This window comes from Prosopis cineraria, unplaced genomic scaffold (assembly GCF_029017545.1).
Source record: "Prosopis cineraria cultivar Desert tree isolate PC_DT_omini unplaced genomic scaffold, ASM2901754v1 PC6, whole genome shotgun sequence".
Classification (NCBI taxonomy): domain Eukaryota; kingdom Viridiplantae; phylum Streptophyta; class Magnoliopsida; order Fabales; family Fabaceae; genus Prosopis; species Prosopis cineraria.
The window spans coordinates 9,058,166-9,075,795 of NW_026555337.1; the positions used below are offsets into that span (position 1 = coordinate 9,058,166).

The window sequence follows — 17,630 nt, forward strand, 5'->3', positions numbered from 1 at the left end:
GTTTCTCTCCAATCTCCATCAAGAATTTTTTTTTTTTTATTTTCGGATAAAGATTATTGGTTCTTCTCTATGCAAACGGGCTAACAATAAGGATTAAGCCCACTAAATACCTCCACCAAGCAGAGCCTAAAAATATGGATTTAGTTGTTTGACTGTTATTTGGGCGAGACTTTTAAAAACTTGTTCTGAGACATTTCCATACACATGCAATAATCGCTTAAAAGTGAAACAATCATATAATATCGGGCCTCGGTAAGTATGGACTTATCAGCCCAATATACAAACCCAATAGTTTCTATTTGGATCTTTCTCAACCCAGAAGCTAGAAACTAAAGTGATTTGAAAAAAAAATGAAAACCTAGACAGAGGCTGGGTTTAACAGAAAATATTAGTTCAGTGAACTAAAGTTTTAATACATTCTTAAAAAATATCCACATTGAATACCTAATCTTATATCAAACAGCATTTACCTTTAATAGAAAAATATTTATAAGTAATAAAAAAATATGAAAAATTGAAAAGGGAGTTCGTCATAAGATTTAGGAAGAAAAAGATATGCAATTTTAAATATTTATTATTCATACCCTTGTGATCATTACTCAACAGTACCTTTTTATTCTTTTTTATTTATGGATAAAAAAGACGTTTATCATTAAATCGTTTTTTATTAAAAAAATCATCTCATCTTTAAGAGTGCTTTGCAGCTTTGCAGAAAGTTGACAAATAATTGGGTTAAATTGAAAAGAGGTGGTCCCATGAAGAAAGAGCTCAAATGGGACCAATGATTCTTGTGAAATAAGCGACCAAATATTTTTGCAGGCCACACTTTGTCTTGTTGATTAACGAGCTTATCAATCAAGAGGTCTTTTATCTAATCATATTCTCTATTTTATTTAACATATTTGAACTTTGGAGTTAGGAGCCTTTGATTCCTCATTCAAAACTACACCAAGAATTTACAGCTGCTGGGTTCTTTGAAACAGAGGGGGAGCCAGTTTTTTTTTTTTTTTGGCCTATGGATCAGAATTGATTATCAAAAAAGACTTAAGAATTTGTGCTGGGAATTAATCAAAAAACTTGATTTTTTTTTATGAAAGATCAAATACAGATAACGTATATATAAAAGGAAATAAAATGAGAAAAAGAAAAAGACTTGAATTTAAGTAAAGCTATATTGGTAATAAAAAGAGAAAGAAAATGCACAGCATTATGCATTTTGTTGAGATTATATAAATCTCTCCTTTAATTTTTTAAAAAAAAAATTAATCTAAAGGTTCTTATAGTTTCATATGATTTTGAATTAGGTCCTTGTAGTTTATTTTATTTTAATAAAGTCCTTATAGTTTGTAGATTAAATATGTTAGTCCCTGATTATTAAAATCCTTTAATTTTCTCTTTTAAAAAATGAAATTAAGGGGTTCTATTTGTTTATCAAAATATTATATATCTTTAGAATTAATTTCAAAATTTTTATAATTCAAAATTTATATAATTATGTTATATTTTCTAAATAACTTTTAAATATATGGAGTTTTCAGAAGAAATTAATAAAAATATAAGTATTATATTAAATAAAAAAATTTGGCTAAAAATATCAAACCACTTTTTCTACCAATTGTAAAAGTTTTTTTTGTTTTTAAAAAAGTCAATCATTCATTAGTAATTTTACCTTTCAAGGAGTAATACATTTAATCGATCAAACTATAAGTTTTTATATGAAAATATTAAATTGTTTTTTCTATAAATTTTAAAAAATGTTTTTATTTTGAAAAATTCAATCATTCATTTATAATTTTATAATTCAAGGACTTATACATTTAATTGATAAAATTATAAGAGCTTGATTAAAATAAAATAAATTATAGGGATCAAATTTAAAATAGAGAAAAATCAGAAGGACTTGTAGATTAATTTTTCCATTTTTAAAACATGTGTTCTGGTTGGATCTTTAAATTATCCATTAACATATTCTCTTTGGATCTTTAAATTATCCATTAACATATTCTCTCTGGTTCCTATTATAATGCACCTTTCAGAAAAAAAATTTGGTTTTTAATATAAGTCACCATGAAGGATTATTTATTATCATTTTTTAATTTTATCCTTATTAAAAAAATTTAATTCATGGCTCATTGTATACTATGTACCTCTCTCTTCATATTTTTGATAGGGTAAAGTTGACTTTTTTTTCATTTTAAGATATATTTAATTACGTAACTATCATTTCTCAATTATAATAAAAAATAATTGAAAGTATTTTATGATAGAGACAGGAGCAGTACATGAATATTAGAACCCATGATATTAATCAATATAGGAAAAGGCATGTGGTAAGTGGAATTCTTTATTTGGATTGCTTTGGAGAGAACAAAGGAAGGTGACAAAAATGAATGAGTAACTTGATTGGATAACGGAGATGAACAAAGATTGAGTAATCAACGTACAGCTTGGAGGCTATGTAGTGACATTATGATGAAGCATATCTTATCTTTGATTTTTCCAAAACCCACATAATTATTTCTTCATCAAACTCGGTAACACCATCATTACCATTTGTTCATCACAAGCTAGCTAGGTTTAGTTGGCATCTACTACTCACTAGTTCACACACCACCACTTCCTTTCTTCATTCGAGCAAATTAGGTTCATCATTCCTTCACTCTATCATATGCACCTTCTTCAAACCAGCCCTGTCGGCTAGTGAGTGGATTTGAATTCATAAAAGAAATTCTATATTAAATAAAATTAGATTTAATAACTAGTATAAAAATAAAGAAAAAAAAACCTAAAAATTTGAGTTCCAAGTTTTTGAGTTAACATGTAATGCCCGTGCATTATTCCTAGTCATTTGTCATCCCTCTTGTTTTCAGGCCATTTCTGATCATAAACCTATCAAAAAGATTATAGCCAAATGATTGTTCTCCTTTTATCTTTTAACTGGTCATGACTATCCATTCAACTTCAAGTGTATGAAAAGGGCCAACATTTGAACCTTGTATAGAGCTAAAAAGAAATTATCATTCATAAAGTCTCACTAATAATCAAGAAACGAAAAGAAAGAAACACAAGGGACAAAACAACAAAGTGAAAAGCCAAACACATGAAAAAAGAGAAAGCCAAAAAAAAAAAAAAAACACCACCAAAAGCAATTACGTTGAGATACAACCTAGATCCTCATCATCAATCTCATCATTATGTTGTGAATCAATTACCCTCTTTTCCCCTTCACCATTATTCCAAAAAGTTCCCAATCACATCCTGGTATGGCCCTTCTTCAGATTTCCTGTAAGCCACAGGTTGCTGCTGTTGCTGTTGCTGTAGCTGATGTTGAGAAGACGACGAAGAAGAAGACAAAGCCATTATTCTTGAAGGTAAAGTAAGGCTCCTCTTGAACTTGTTCGTCTTCCTCTCATGCTTCGTGCCATCAGAGCTCAAGAACTCACTTGCAGTACTAGGGTTCGAGTCTGGGTTGAGAAACGACAACCCATCCTGCCATCCAAGGTCATTTTCATGCCCTCCAATCGGCAGGGGTTGATCAAAGAGATGGTTATGGAGGAAAAGGTGGGTCTGGTCTCTGTGAAAGTTGGCGGGAGAGGAGATAATGGAAGTGGTTGCAGGAGGGAGGAGTGGCGGCCGATGGTGGGACCAATTAAGGAGAGAAGGCGGCGAATGAATGGCAGTGGCGACAGCAGAGGCGGAGGAGGAAGGGTTTCTGGTTGAAGAGAAGAGGTGGGAGAGATAAAACCCAGATTGGTATCCTAGAGACTCGAACGTGTGTCTCATTCTCAAAACGAAATGAAGATCTTCAGCAATCTAATTAATCACGTCACACACATTACAAGCCATGCATCACAAATTCATAGTATAATTTATCAGTAAAGTAGGGTTGAGCATTTTGATCATGTCTTTGCGTTTTGTTTCGATCATAGATGTATATACATACAACAACAACAACAACAAGCCTTTATCCCACTAGGTGGGGTCGGCTACATGGATTGCAAGACGCCATTGTGCTCTATCATTTATTAAGCTTTTAGAAATATTATTAATTAAGAGATCACGTTCAACAACTTCCAAGAGTGTTCTCTTAGGCCTTCCTCTACCTCTTTTAATCGGACTCAAAGTTATATGTTCCACTCTTCTCACTGGTGCCTCCCTTGGTCTTCTTTGTACATGCCCAAACCATCTCAACCGATTTTCTACCATTTTTTCCTCAATAGGTGCCACCCTCACTTTTTCACGTATGTGCTCATTTCGAATTTTATCTTTACGTGTATGTCCGCACATCCATCGTAACATTCTCATCTCTGCTACTCCAACTTTATGCTCTTGCTGTCCCGTTAGAGCCCAGCATTCATAGATGTATATACATATACACTGAAAATGTCCTCATGCTCTATGTCCCTCATCAATATTCTGCATTGAGAATTCCAATGTTTCGAGATACGATAAAGTAACGTATACAAAATAGTAGAAAAATCTTGCACTTTACTATATTTTAATTAATATATAATTCTCTAATTATTGATACTACTAATATGATTTGATAAATAATGTGTGCTTGTTGGTAATCAACATCGAAAATCATAAAAAATTAAACAAATTAAAACGGATTATATGGGGACCAGCTCCGCACAAAATGGAAATGGGTCAAACAGTGGATTCCAACTCACGAGATCATGGAAAAGAAAAAATGTGCCAAAACAACAATAATAACAATAATAATAAAAGAAAGAGAAACCTTGTAGTACCTTGCAACCCGACAACATGATGAGTCAATCTGATTTTATTATTTTCTTGAACACTGTTCAATCTGTTATGTTTTAATATTATATGTATAGTTGATAGATGATAATCTTGCGTTGTGATGTGGATGCAAGTATATTATCATACTTAAAAATTGACACACACACGCACTAATTTTGTCGCAACGTTATAGTTATAAGGACATAAACCGTAATTTCAAAAACATTGTTTTCTTTGACTTTTTGTACTGCCACCAAATATAAATATACAAAATATATATTGTTAGGTTATACCTTGAGATATCTAATAGACTAATACCATATGAGATATGCTAATACTAGTATACTAGCTGTATATGAAACTAACAAGACACTTGCATTCCAAAAACATCCATTTGAAATATCATATTTCCTTGAATCCAAAATATAGGATGAATGATAATGCACCAATCTTGTCCAGAGCATTTCCTTAAAAATGATATCAAAGGCAGATTGTGCAAATAGATAAGCAAAGTAATGTACTCACAATCTTGCAAGAACCAAGCTGCAGGAGTCCATGCCCAGCTTGAATCACAGCGATTGTCTGATAAAATTGAAATAAAAAATGCCAAAACAATTAAAAGAACTAAAATAATAATAATTATGATGGTGATGATCGTTCTGTGGCCTGTAATGGCAAAACTGAACGTTGATTATCTGATTCTGACCTGGATACCTGATTCAAACTGGTCAGTCCATTCTGGTGGAAGCTGCAATTAATCAATATCATGAAAAAGACAAATGAAGTAGGGTCAGTCATCAATCAATAGGGGGAAAAAAGCCAAATTTAACGCCACATTCTGATTGTTCAAAGTCAAGATCTTGGATAAGTTTTAGAAACCCAAAATAAAAACAAACAAAAAGAAATCAGAACGGAATGGATGAACTTCTTCACGTTAATTTGGTTTGGTTCATACAGCATCAAACGAACTCTGCCAGTAATTGGACACGTTTGGTTCACTTCCTGAGGCTTCTTTGAATACCCATTTGTGACACTTATCAGATGCTACCTTGCCCATCAGCCTGTTTCAATTCAAACACTTAATTTAATCACCTAATCAGAAATAATAGTGCAGAGAACAATAAACAGACCAGTTTCCCACATATGTTCAAACCACAATAATACTATATTGGTTTTTAAGGTTTGATATATATATATATATATATATAATGATGTCTATAGCAGCTCAGTGAGCGTTGAAGACGAGAGGAAGATCCAGAAAAGATGGAACCAAGAAAATAATAAGCACCTACCCAGTACCCACCCTTCTCCATAATTATATAACTGGATTGACATTTTGCTGAATGCTTTTCTGACAGGATCTTCTTCTCCGTTGTTAATGTCTTCCAGATAATCTGAGATTCTTCCACGACAGAACCCATCTTCCCACATCAACATCCTTCCATGAATCCGAACGAAAATTGCATGTTAGTACATGAAATTTCTAACTCAAACAACACCCAGGATTAGAAAAGAAAACTGTTTAAATTTCGAATCTTTTGCTGTTCTGTTTTCCCAGGCAAAAACTTAAAACTTTGGTTGGCTGCTGAGTGAGAAGATCACAGAGTATCTGAAAATTCTATGTTTTTTCTTCCTGTTTTCTCGTTACTGCAAAGTCCAAAGGACACCCAGAGTGAAAAACAGCTTAAATTTTCAGAGTTTCGTTGCTGTGTTTCCGTTGCAAATACTGTAAACTCTGTTTGGATGCTGAGAAAGTGATCATACAGTTGTACAAAGGCACAGAGAATTTTCTTAGCATCCAAACAGAGGGTGTGAGAGAAACCAGGAAACCACACTTACAAGCTGCCGTTATCGTCCACAGCCTTGCATCCATTACCACCTCTGAGTCTTCTGCAAGAAACGGAGAATCCCCAGTTGAGAAAACACGTTCCAAATAATGTTTCCTAGCAGAGAAAAAACAGAGAAAACAAAATCTAACACACACACACACACACACACACACACAGAGAAAAGCATATACGGGCGAGGACGTATGGTCCAGAAGACAGAATAAGTCCAATCTGAGTTGAGACAGACGCTTCTGAGGGCCTCATGAAGTGCCATCATCCCAACAGCTTCTTTGCTTCTATCTGATATTGATCCTCCTGAGCCCACCATTTTTCTCTCTTTCTTCTTTGTTTCTCTAATTCTCTCTCTCGCACTATTATACCTTTCTTCAGCCTCTCCTACTTTCCTTTCTGATCTATCTCTGAAACGCCTACTCTGTTTTTTTTTTTGGCCCCTTTTGTTTTTCCCCTTCTAATCACCACAAAGTAGCACACCGGTTCTGTTCTTAATTCTTCGGGGCTTAACCGTTTAGGTACTCGATCACAGAGATTTTGTGGAATCTTACAAAAGCAGACCGAGAGTGAACAAATGATTCTTCATCAGTAGAGAAGTGTGCCTTTGGTATGGACAGTAATAAGGTTACTTTGAGCGGGGAAGGAGGTGGGATTGTAATAAGTGCGTAGCCATGGAAAGACGTGGGGTCAGCTTTTGTCTTCTTTTTCTGTCTCACTGTGTCTTGCAAAGCAAGAGGCCAAAGAAAGTTAAAACGGGGAAGAACGGAAAAGAAAAAAAAAAATAAAAAAGGGGGGGGGCGGTTCATGGTTTTCTTTTTAAACCCTTTTGTTTTTATATCGTTTCAACTTTTTTTTCATATCTCAAATCTCATAATAGAAAAAGTAAAATATTGACAGATTTATGGAAATACTTAAATTTCAAATATTCATTTTTTTAAAAAAGCAATAGCTTGATAAAAAATAAGAATAATAATATTTTTAGTCTTTAAATTTAATCTTAATTATTAATTTAAACTTTAAACTTTGACTTAATACAATTTAAATTCTGCAATTTATAAAGTTAAAGGAATATAAAAATCAAGTCATATCAAGTCAAAAAAACTTAAAGGATTACCAATATCCGGCAGCCGCATATCTCAGCTAACTCTGAGCTATGTTAACTAAATCAAAGATATTGGATTTTAATTTTTGGATATACAACTATATTAATTAGTCATTCAAATATATTTGTTACCTCCACCTTGTGGTCTAACTTGGCTCAATTTGAATTAATTGAGATTCACATGATTCAAGATACTGAGTGCACATGCAAAAGAAAACTTAAAGGCTAAACTATTTAAAATTAAGAAATTGCAAGGATCACATTGTTTCGAGTTTAAATTAAAAAAGTGGATTGATAGTTGAAGAAAAGTTCAAAAATTAGAAACTATATTCCCCCAAAAAATAAAAAACATCGTTCCAAATGATGAACGGATTAGAAGTGACAAAAAAAACTAGATTGATTGGATTGGATCACATTGCTGTTTTTTAAAAATTTAAATCACTATTTAAGGGTTTGATTTTTGAATATCCCTAACAGGTATAGTTTTATTATTTTAAAATGAGACAGATGAACAAATATCAGAACTAACTCTATTCAGGGTACCTGTTGACTTATGAAATTGAAATGATTTGTCCGTTTTTCTAGTTTTGTTAGCGCAATAATGTGTGTAGCAAAAGAATAAAGGTAATTTCCATTTGAGCATGACACACGTTTTATTTTGCCCCTTCCCCCCAAAAAAAGGAGACATTGTTGATAGGAGACGAGCTAACGATTTCTTTTTCTTTTTGGTCACTAACTCTATAACACTCCTTCCGTGGATAATTCTATGATATTTTTAAAAGAATTTTTCTATCTCAAAATATAAAATATTTTGAGTAAATTAAAGTTTTATTGAATGTATTAATTTTAATATTATTATTCTCTTCTTATAATTAATTTTCGTCCCTTCTCTTTTCAATATAATTAAATTATGCATATTTTTTAAAGTTTATATTTTTTCAAAAGATAAGATTATTAAATATATTTAATAAAATTTATTAATATATAAAATTTTATTTAAAAATATTTTATAATTTAAGATCAAGGGAGTAATTCACATAATTGTGACAACGGTAAGTTGATGGCCAAAATATAAAGAATCTAAACCATTGATTTGCAGCACACACAAAAAAGTACCTTCATTTTTATTTCTATTAAATGATGCAAAAAATGTAAAATGAATTTTATTTGAAATTCTTAAAGTTTGATTGGAACTCTACTCCTGTGTTTTCTCTCTCCCGAAGGATCATAAATTCTCAATCCAATAAGAGGTTCTTGAGTTAACCTGAAACATCGATCTGAAGGATGTAATGTGAAGACTATTTCTTAAAGTGAGATTAAAAGAAAAAGGAGGATGTTACTTTGGGGCTTTTTTACTTTTTAAAGAACGATGAGGGCTAAGACCCAAGAGCCTAAAATTTGAAAATGCTAATCAAGAACCAATGTCTTCTACTGATATTTAAAAAAAAAAATTGGTATGGACCGAAATCTCACTGTTCAATGGGGAAATTTTGCAAATAGAACTATAATTCTGCGCCCCCCCCCCAAAAAAAAAGGCATACTTTAGTTGCAAAAGTATTGCAATGTTCATTCTTTCTGTATGTTTTTCTGAATTTGATATATTTTTTATAAATTAGACGGAGTCTCTAATATATAGACATGATACAAAGCATCGCTTATAAATAGTTGTTTTTTTATTGGACTTTTGGTCCATCATGTTTACTACTTTTCAAATTGTACATTTGCCTGAACTACATAAAAGTGAGCTTTTGTTACTCGTATAAAATTTAAGAAACAAATCATGTTATTCATAACTGACTTATGAAAAAAGTTTATAATTTATATTGTTAATGGTGATGTAAAAAGGAGAAAAATAAAGCTGAGATTAGAAATCTATGATTCAGAAACGAGGATGGGATTAGAAAATAGAATCTGAAGGGTATATTGGTCAAAAGGGAGAAGGAAGGAGGGTTGAGGGCAGTAATTTGAAAATCGAACCAGACTGGACTGAATGGTGAGATCGATCCAACCGTCGATTGATCTAGACTTCAATTTAGTCAATATGTAAAAACTATTTTGAGGGTTGAGCCGAGTTAGTTCATTTCAGACTAGCAGTCAAACCAAGAACCGCACTGTTAAAAAAAAACTCTTTTATTTTTTTTATCAAATTTTTTTAGGAAATGATCAATTTTTTTAATTACCTGATATTATATAACATCACGTGGCTTGTTAAATTATAATAAACTTAAAATATTTGTTTTTTTTTAAATTGAGTAATAATTTTATATTTATTTTTTATATTTAAATTATCATATACATGTATAATTTTTTTAATTTAATTATTACATTACCGATTTGATCATTGATCTAATTTAATTGAAACATGAAAATCATAAATCATTGATCATTTTAATTTAGCATCCTGTTCGATTATAAAAGCATTGGTTGAGGGGCTTTGGATTTGGATTATTATTTTATGGGATTATAAGACATTTGTGTTATGCATGTCAGCACTCAGAGCCCCATACTTTTATCAAACCTAATATTATATTAATTTATATTTAAAAAATAGCCCCATTTTAGCTTTTTATTACTTTTTCTTCTTTATAATTATTTTTTATTAGAAATAATTTTATTTAAAATATAATTAAATATTAAATATGTATATATTTTTTTAATAAAGATTCGAACATTTATTTATTGTTTTTTGAGAAACCAGCACAGATCCAACCTTGCTAGTGGCCCACTGATATTATGTTTCTATTTTACACTCCGCTTACCCTCCAAGCTTATTACGTGTCTCTCACCCTCTGCCTGGTTTTCCCTTTTTCCCCTCATTCTTCTCCACTAGGCTATTTGAAATCCCAAATTTGCCCCTATCCCATCAAGTGTTAATTTTCTGAAAAAAAAAAATGCAAGTGACAATATCTATGACTCGTGAATAATATATACACGCCACATAATTAAATCATTGGATGAACCAATGCATTAATATTTTATTTAAATCACTTTTGAGGGTGTTTAGATTATCTTTTAGATTAATTAAATTTAGTTAAATTTTATTATCGCTACTTTTAGGATTATTTCATATTTTACCATTAAATAGCTACTCAAGGTTTTTTTTTTGTGTAAGAAAGGCTGTAACAAAAATTGTGCAAGAAGAACAGAAACTAAATTAGATCTAGGGGTATTCAATCTAGACCCATCTTGATTGATCCGGTATCGTCCCAATCATATCGGAACAGAACTTTACGGGACGGGACGGGAAAGGGGTTCGGGACGGGATGGGACACGGGATTACCATCGAGACGTCCCGTCTCGAATATTATATATACTATTTTTTATTTTAAATATATTAATTATATTAATATAATTTATACTTATATTAATTATATCAATTATAATTTAATACTTGCAATTCTTATTTAAAACTAAAATTTTTTTATATTGATAATTTTAATGGCATAGAGTAAACATGGCGATATTTTTCTTTATAATATATTAATTATATTAATATAATTTATTCTTCTATCTATCTATCTATTTAATAACTTTTATTTATAACGTATTTCTTGCTTTATTTTTAGAAGAGTAATTAGCTTAGCACATCTTCACTAAAGTAGAAGAACAATAATTTGATGTTATATTTGACTTGCCTATTGTTGCTAATCTTATAGGATAAAGATCACATGTATTTGTTATTATAGTGTATAGTTGTGATTAATATAATTTAATAATTAATTTTAAATTATTATTATTTATGTACTTATGTTGTTTTGATTTTAAACTTAATAAATTATATGATTTAAAATTTTAATAAACGTTATTATTCAAATTTTTTTCGATACTATTTTATTTATTGGGACGGCGAGACGTCCCGATCTTGTCCCGATCCCGTCCCAACTCTTAACGGAACGGGACGAAACACGGGACCAAAATTCAGTCCCGATCTTTTCTTCAGGACAGGACACAGGACGGGGGTGTCCCGATCCCGTCCCGTCCCGTGAACACCCCTAATTATATCAACAAATAAAAGGTCTCCACATGTTAAGATACTCCTTTCGTTAAAAAATGTAAAGTGTTTTTAACTGAATCTCATATTCAATAAAGTAGTTACTTATTTTTAAACCAACTTTATCTTTTTATATTTACCCCTATTAAACATCCTACAATAAAATATAAAATCATTCATTAATAAGAACACTTTAAAAAAAATAATGATTATACCTCAAAAGATTAAAAATATTTTATATTTTTAAACATTCAAGTCCTTAAAAAATACTTTATATTTTTAAATAGAGGGAGTATTTTTTTAGAATCTTAATATTCAAATCATATTGATGTACTTAATAAGCAAGTTAGTCTATACAATTGCTAACTTATTTGAAAACGTGATAAAAAATAACTGCTTAATTCATCATAATTATAAGAAGGTACTTAGGGTGTCATAAATAAACATGCAATTTCTCATTTGCACATTTGGATTGTTTAGGGTAAAGAGTGGTAATCATGTTTTATCTTTTCATCACTTTCTTGCTATTCTCTCTCCATCCCACCTTTCTCCCCCGTTTTGCATTATAATTGCCACCAATGCGGTGACCAAACCACTCCTAATGGACAGGCAACGCGGTGAACAGAGGTCACCTCCCAACCATTATATTATTGATACATGATGAGGATATTATTCTTTTTATTAGTACTTGTAGTTTTTTTAGATTTTCTATCGTATGTATAAAAAATAAACTATCTCCATTTAATATTATAAAAAACTTTTCACTAATTTATCACAAACTAAGTTAGTTAACAGTATTTAAAATTATATATTATTTTTATATTTATTTTTATTTAATAGAATATATCAATTAAAGAAAACTCACTAGTCGCACCCTTAATTAGAGATATTTGCAGAAAAACCATGTTAATTATACCTTTTAAGACTCAAAATACTTTATATTTCTAAACAGGCCTTGACAAATGCATTATAATACTGTATGGATGGAGTATAAATTAACTTTAAATATTTTTTATTTTTTTAAAATATTATATAATTCTAAATTATTATTATCTTATGATTTTTTACATTGTAAAAGTATTTAATAAAAATTTTATTTAAAATATAAATAAATTTTCAAAATAAATTATCAAAGTTTAAATTTGACCCCTAACACTTCAATTTCCATGTCTGTCTTTGTAGTGTAATATAAGTAATAGTTAAACAAATAAGTTCATGTTAACAAATATTGGTTCAATAATTTATAGTTGGTAATGATTTGGCTTCTAACTATAACTAAAAATATAAGCTAACCTGGATCATGTGGAATATAGGTTGAGCTAGGTTAAATCCATTTTTATATGATGTATTGAAAAAAATCTCAACCCAATTCAATCTTCATGAATTGGTGGGTTAAATAAGTCAATCTATCAACTCATTTATTATGTTTTGCATGAATCTTTTACAAAATCACACCAAAAGTATAAGCTTCAGTATGATATTTCATACAGCCAAACAAAATTTATATAATAAATGTATGAAATTGATCCATTCTATCATGACTTATTCTAAATCTTCTTGTCTTGTGGGGTTGTGACGTTAAAATTCTGTCCATCTTTTATTTTTCAACTTTTTAATAAATAATGTGTTAAATGAGCTAATTCTAACTCATTAGGGTTAAGCTACTTGTGTCCATGAGTTATATGGTTTGTGTTAGAAAATACTTATTCTTATATGGATAATTTAAAATAAAATAAAAAAAACCTAACTTGACACTTACAAAAAGTTATTCAGACCAATCTATATAACTCGAGACTAATATTACCATCCATGCCTATGACCTATATGTAAATGTGATGACTTTATTAATAAATAATTTATAAATATCTCTGTAAATTATTTTTGAATTTGAAGACAAACCCTCACCTTGCTAAGACTTCAAAACTCAACTTAATCAAATTTAATATTTAAGAATTCAAAAAACAAAACAAAAGGGTTCGTTAAAAAAAGGGGAAAGGGTGAAATTAAAAAAAAAAAGGATTGAGTTTAAAAATCCAAGCGCGCACGTGCCCTGTCAGAGAGCCGGCACGTCATTGCTCACAAACAAATGTCTCGCTGCATGAATTGCGCGGCAAATGCGCCCTTGAAGTATAAATGAGATAAACCTACCATCTAGGGTTGTACAAAAATCTTGCATTAATCTAGTCCTATCAGGACAAATTAAATCCAGTCCAATCTTGCAAAATACTAGACTGGAATGACTTAAAAAACCAACGTGATTCACCTTTGAAATAGAATGAGGATACCTAACTTTCAAACTATTTGATTTTAAAAAAATATTTAACTAGATCGAATATATCACGTTATTTATAATTTATTTAATAAAAATATTTTAAATAATTTAAATAAAATTTTTAATAATTTTTAATTAATTTTATTTTTATAATAGAATGCACATTTAATTTTTTTATATTTTCTCTCTCAATTATAATTAATATGAAAATTCATTTATATTTAATGCAATGTAAATGTTATTTTTTATTGAATAGACTACAGATGACGTAATGCATCCTATTTACTTAAATATTTTTCCTTGATTCTGTCCAATTTTATAAAATTATTTTTAATATAATTATAATGTGATAAAATCAATCAATTTATTATGATTAGATTTTAATGTTCTGTAATAAATTTTATATGATTATAAATATTTTTATTATCTTAATTGAGTTTATCAAATTAAAATAAATTATTGTTTTTTATAAAAAATAAAGTAAAATATTAATTTATTGAGACTACTTTCTTTGTCCTCTAAACCTAATCTCGAGTTAAGTCACGGTCAGATTAGATTATAAATTGTTTAATTAGATTTTTTTTTAATAAAAGGGACGCTTTAGGTTATAATGTTGTCCAGACCATCTTTCGTACGGCCCTCTTCTATCCCATGTCATTCTTCATCACGCGATCTTCACGTAACTGGAATCGATCGGTAGATATTTTTCTCACGAAGCAAGCCCCGTGAGCCGTGGCCAATGACGAATTCTAAGCCGTTGTTTGGACCGTGACATACAATCGCTAACGAGGTTAACTGGCACACGTCACCCCATGGATGCACAGTCAAAGATCCCTCGGGCTTCTCTGTCCTCCGCATTGAGCGGCTCAGCTTTAAACCCCGATGACTGAATGTTTGGTGGGACCCACGCCAAACGTTGTCCAGGAACTTCTTAATTATTTTGCTATTCATAATTCCGTTACAAAATAACATTGTTTTTTTTGGATAATTTATGAAAAAATATAACTTCAATTTCCTGGACTTTATTTAAATTTTTTTATAAATTTTTATATTTTTTTAATATTTTAGATCTTTATAAAAAATACAAGATCTAAAATTATATTTTTTCATTATTTTTTTATATTCCAATTTCCTAACTAATATAAACATTATTTTTATACTCCGTTAGTGCTATTTATAAATTATTTTTAATATATTTTATTATAATAAAAAATTAAAAATTCATTGAATTTGTTTTAAAAATTAATAAATTTTTAAATTTTGATCTTATTAAATATATACTCTTTTCGTTAAAAAAATATAAGGTATTTTTTGAGGAGTTGAATATTTAAAAATATAAAGTATTTTTAATATTTTAAAATATAATCACTATCTTTTTTTTTAAAGTATCCCTATTAATAATGACTTTATATTTATTGTAGGATATTTAATATAGGTGAATATAAAAAAATAGGATTAGTTTGAAAGTAGATAACTATTTTATTGGGAGTGAGATTCGATTAAAAATATCTTATATTTTTTAATGGAGGGAGTATATATAAATATATACATACTTTAATAGCATATTCTCTCCATTTTTAAATATAGAAAAAAATAATTTATTTACGCAGTTTAAGAAGATTGATTAAGTACAGAAATTATGTCTAAAATTAAAAAATTTAAACTAAATTATTCTTGTGATTAATGATATAAATTCGTCTAGTGAAAACAAACACTAACCCTATGAAGGATAATTTGAAAAAATGCTATAGATACTTCTTAAAATTTATAGTTTTAATTTGCTTATAAATAAAAAAAAAACACATGATAGATTGTATTTGAAAATGGAAGGAATATTTTTTTTCACCAAAATTAAAATTTAATTAAGAAGGATGAAAAGAGAAACTCATGATAAAAATTAATAACATGATAAAATCTTATTCTTTTTCTATCTTATAAATAAGATAGAAGTATATAATTATTTTCAAGTATCAATTATATATTTATTTAGTGAACATTATTTTTTTGAACTGATTCGGTAAGTAGTTCCATTAAAAGCATTGCTAGTTCTTTAGAGTATCCTATTCCTTGTTATTTCTCAAACTACCAAAAAAATATTTAATAAAGGGGCCTTTGGTTGGTGGGAAAGGGAAGAAAGAGAAGGGGATGGAAAATTTTCCCTCCCATCCAAAATAGGAGGATTGGGGTAAAATTTGTCACACCCTGACTAATATACTTTTTATGATAAATTTAAAAAATGCAAAGACGCTCCTCTAATAACTTAACACTAATAAAATGAGGATAAAATTATTCATATATAATGATTTTTTCTCCTCTCACCTCTTCTCTTGAACCAAATAAAGTAATATCAAATCTCTTCTCCTCTTCTCTCTATTAAGATCTCCCCTTTTCTTTTTCCTCTTTTTGAACCAAACATACTTTAAATGAATATTATCCAATCAAGTCAATCACTTGATGAGTATGAGTGAAAAGAAGTTGAATTCTTTTTTATGAACATGTATGATGACAATATTTTTAGACATACCGGATAAGATAATCTGATAATGTGCCTAGTTTGTGTACAACATTGACTTACTTGAAGTTTATCTATTTTGTCCCCCTGCTCGCCATTTATCATTGGTTCATGCTCGATAACAAAAAGGTAATATTAATTATGTACTTACTAGCATAAAAAGTATTTTTCACCCCAATTCAAATACATTTTTCCCGACAACAGTGCTGCTTAAATTTATGTCACTACTTGGATTTTACATAAGTCTATATCAAGCTAAATTAATAATCTAACCTAAAATATAAGACCATGTATAATCAGAATCTTTTTGCACACTAGAATTGGTTTATGATAAAAGCTCAAGGAGTAGAAAATTATTTTCTTTAATTTTATTCAAAATAAAATAATATATTTATAATTAGAACACCATTTATAAGTCATGAATAATGATAGTTTTCGTCGGAAATCCATTCTTAATGAAGCTCAATGATATTAAGATATAATGCAATCATGCCGAATATAATATGTTATGTATGTTGAAAAAATAAATGAGACTATGTATGTCAGTTTCTTAAGATACTTTTTTGTTTGTTGCAATAAATGAATTTTGGAGAGATTAATAATATAAAGTTTAAGCTGTTTCTAGGCAGCAGGGCTGACTCGAGACCGAAGTTAGTTTAACATGTACATGTGTACGTGCATATTTTTCATCCCTTTCATACATCGAGCATCAATGGCTGCCTAATTGTCAATGGAAACAAATGCAGAGGATTTTGACTTTTTGCTGCGATTAATTCAAACTCCATTTTCTTCTTCCGGAGAAGATAGACGCATATACGCATAAAATTTCTCAATTACATCGAATGTTCCTTCTGCTTTTTGACCACGATTTCGCATGCAGACCAAATTCTGTGATCTTCTCCAAATAAGCAAATGGTTCTTCATTCGTCGGTGAAAATTCATGAATATGGCAATTTCATGTCAGGCATCTCTCTCCATGCTGGCTAGCTAGATGATGGTTGACTCTAAAAAAACCAAAGAAAAAACAAAAACCCAAATGTCAAATTAGGACGTGCATAGCAATGTTCAAACTTCAAAGTTGAACCAAAAATAAACTGTTAGGGATTCAACGTGTAGCATAACTTGCTGCACCAAAAACAAATCTTAGAAAGTTAAGATATGCACTG

General features: G+C 29.7%; 1 protein-coding gene across 2 annotated transcripts; it reads right to left on the reverse strand.

The window, feature by feature from the left end:
- Nucleotides 1–2,993: 2,993 nt before the first annotated feature.
- Nucleotides 2,994–7,266, reverse strand: LOC129312763 (protein RICE SALT SENSITIVE 3-like). Of its 2 annotated transcripts, none has more exons than XM_054955458.1 (7): nucleotides 6,767–7,266; nucleotides 6,586–6,636; nucleotides 6,050–6,184; nucleotides 5,702–5,807; nucleotides 5,453–5,494; nucleotides 5,272–5,328; nucleotides 2,994–3,813 (listed from the first exon to the last, which is right to left on the reverse strand). In XM_054955458.1, exons 1-7 carry the CDS (start codon nucleotides 6,901–6,903, stop codon nucleotides 3,232–3,234), a joined length of 1,110 nt encoding a protein of 369 aa, XP_054811433.1. In that variant the 5' UTR covers nucleotides 6,904–7,266; the 3' UTR covers nucleotides 2,994–3,231. The 2 variants fall into 2 exon arrangements, with proteins under 2 accessions (XP_054811433.1, XP_054811434.1); XM_054955459.1 differs by having other exon boundaries at nucleotides 6,751–7,261.
- Between the last annotated feature and the right edge of the window lie 10,364 nt (nucleotides 7,267–17,630).

Coding starts and splice junctions, on each gene's coding strand:
- LOC129312763 (XM_054955458.1), bottom strand. CDS start 6,903: ATGGTGGGCTCAGGAGGATCAATATCAGATAGAAGCAAAGAAGCTGTT. Junction 5,808..6,049: donor TTATATAATTATGGAGAAGG/GTGGGTACTGGG, acceptor GAATTGAAACAG/GCTGATGGGCAAGGTAGCAT. Junction 5,329..5,452: donor AGTTTGAATCAGGTATCCAG/GTCAGAATCAGA, acceptor CAATTTTATCAG/ACAATCGCTGTGATTCAAGC.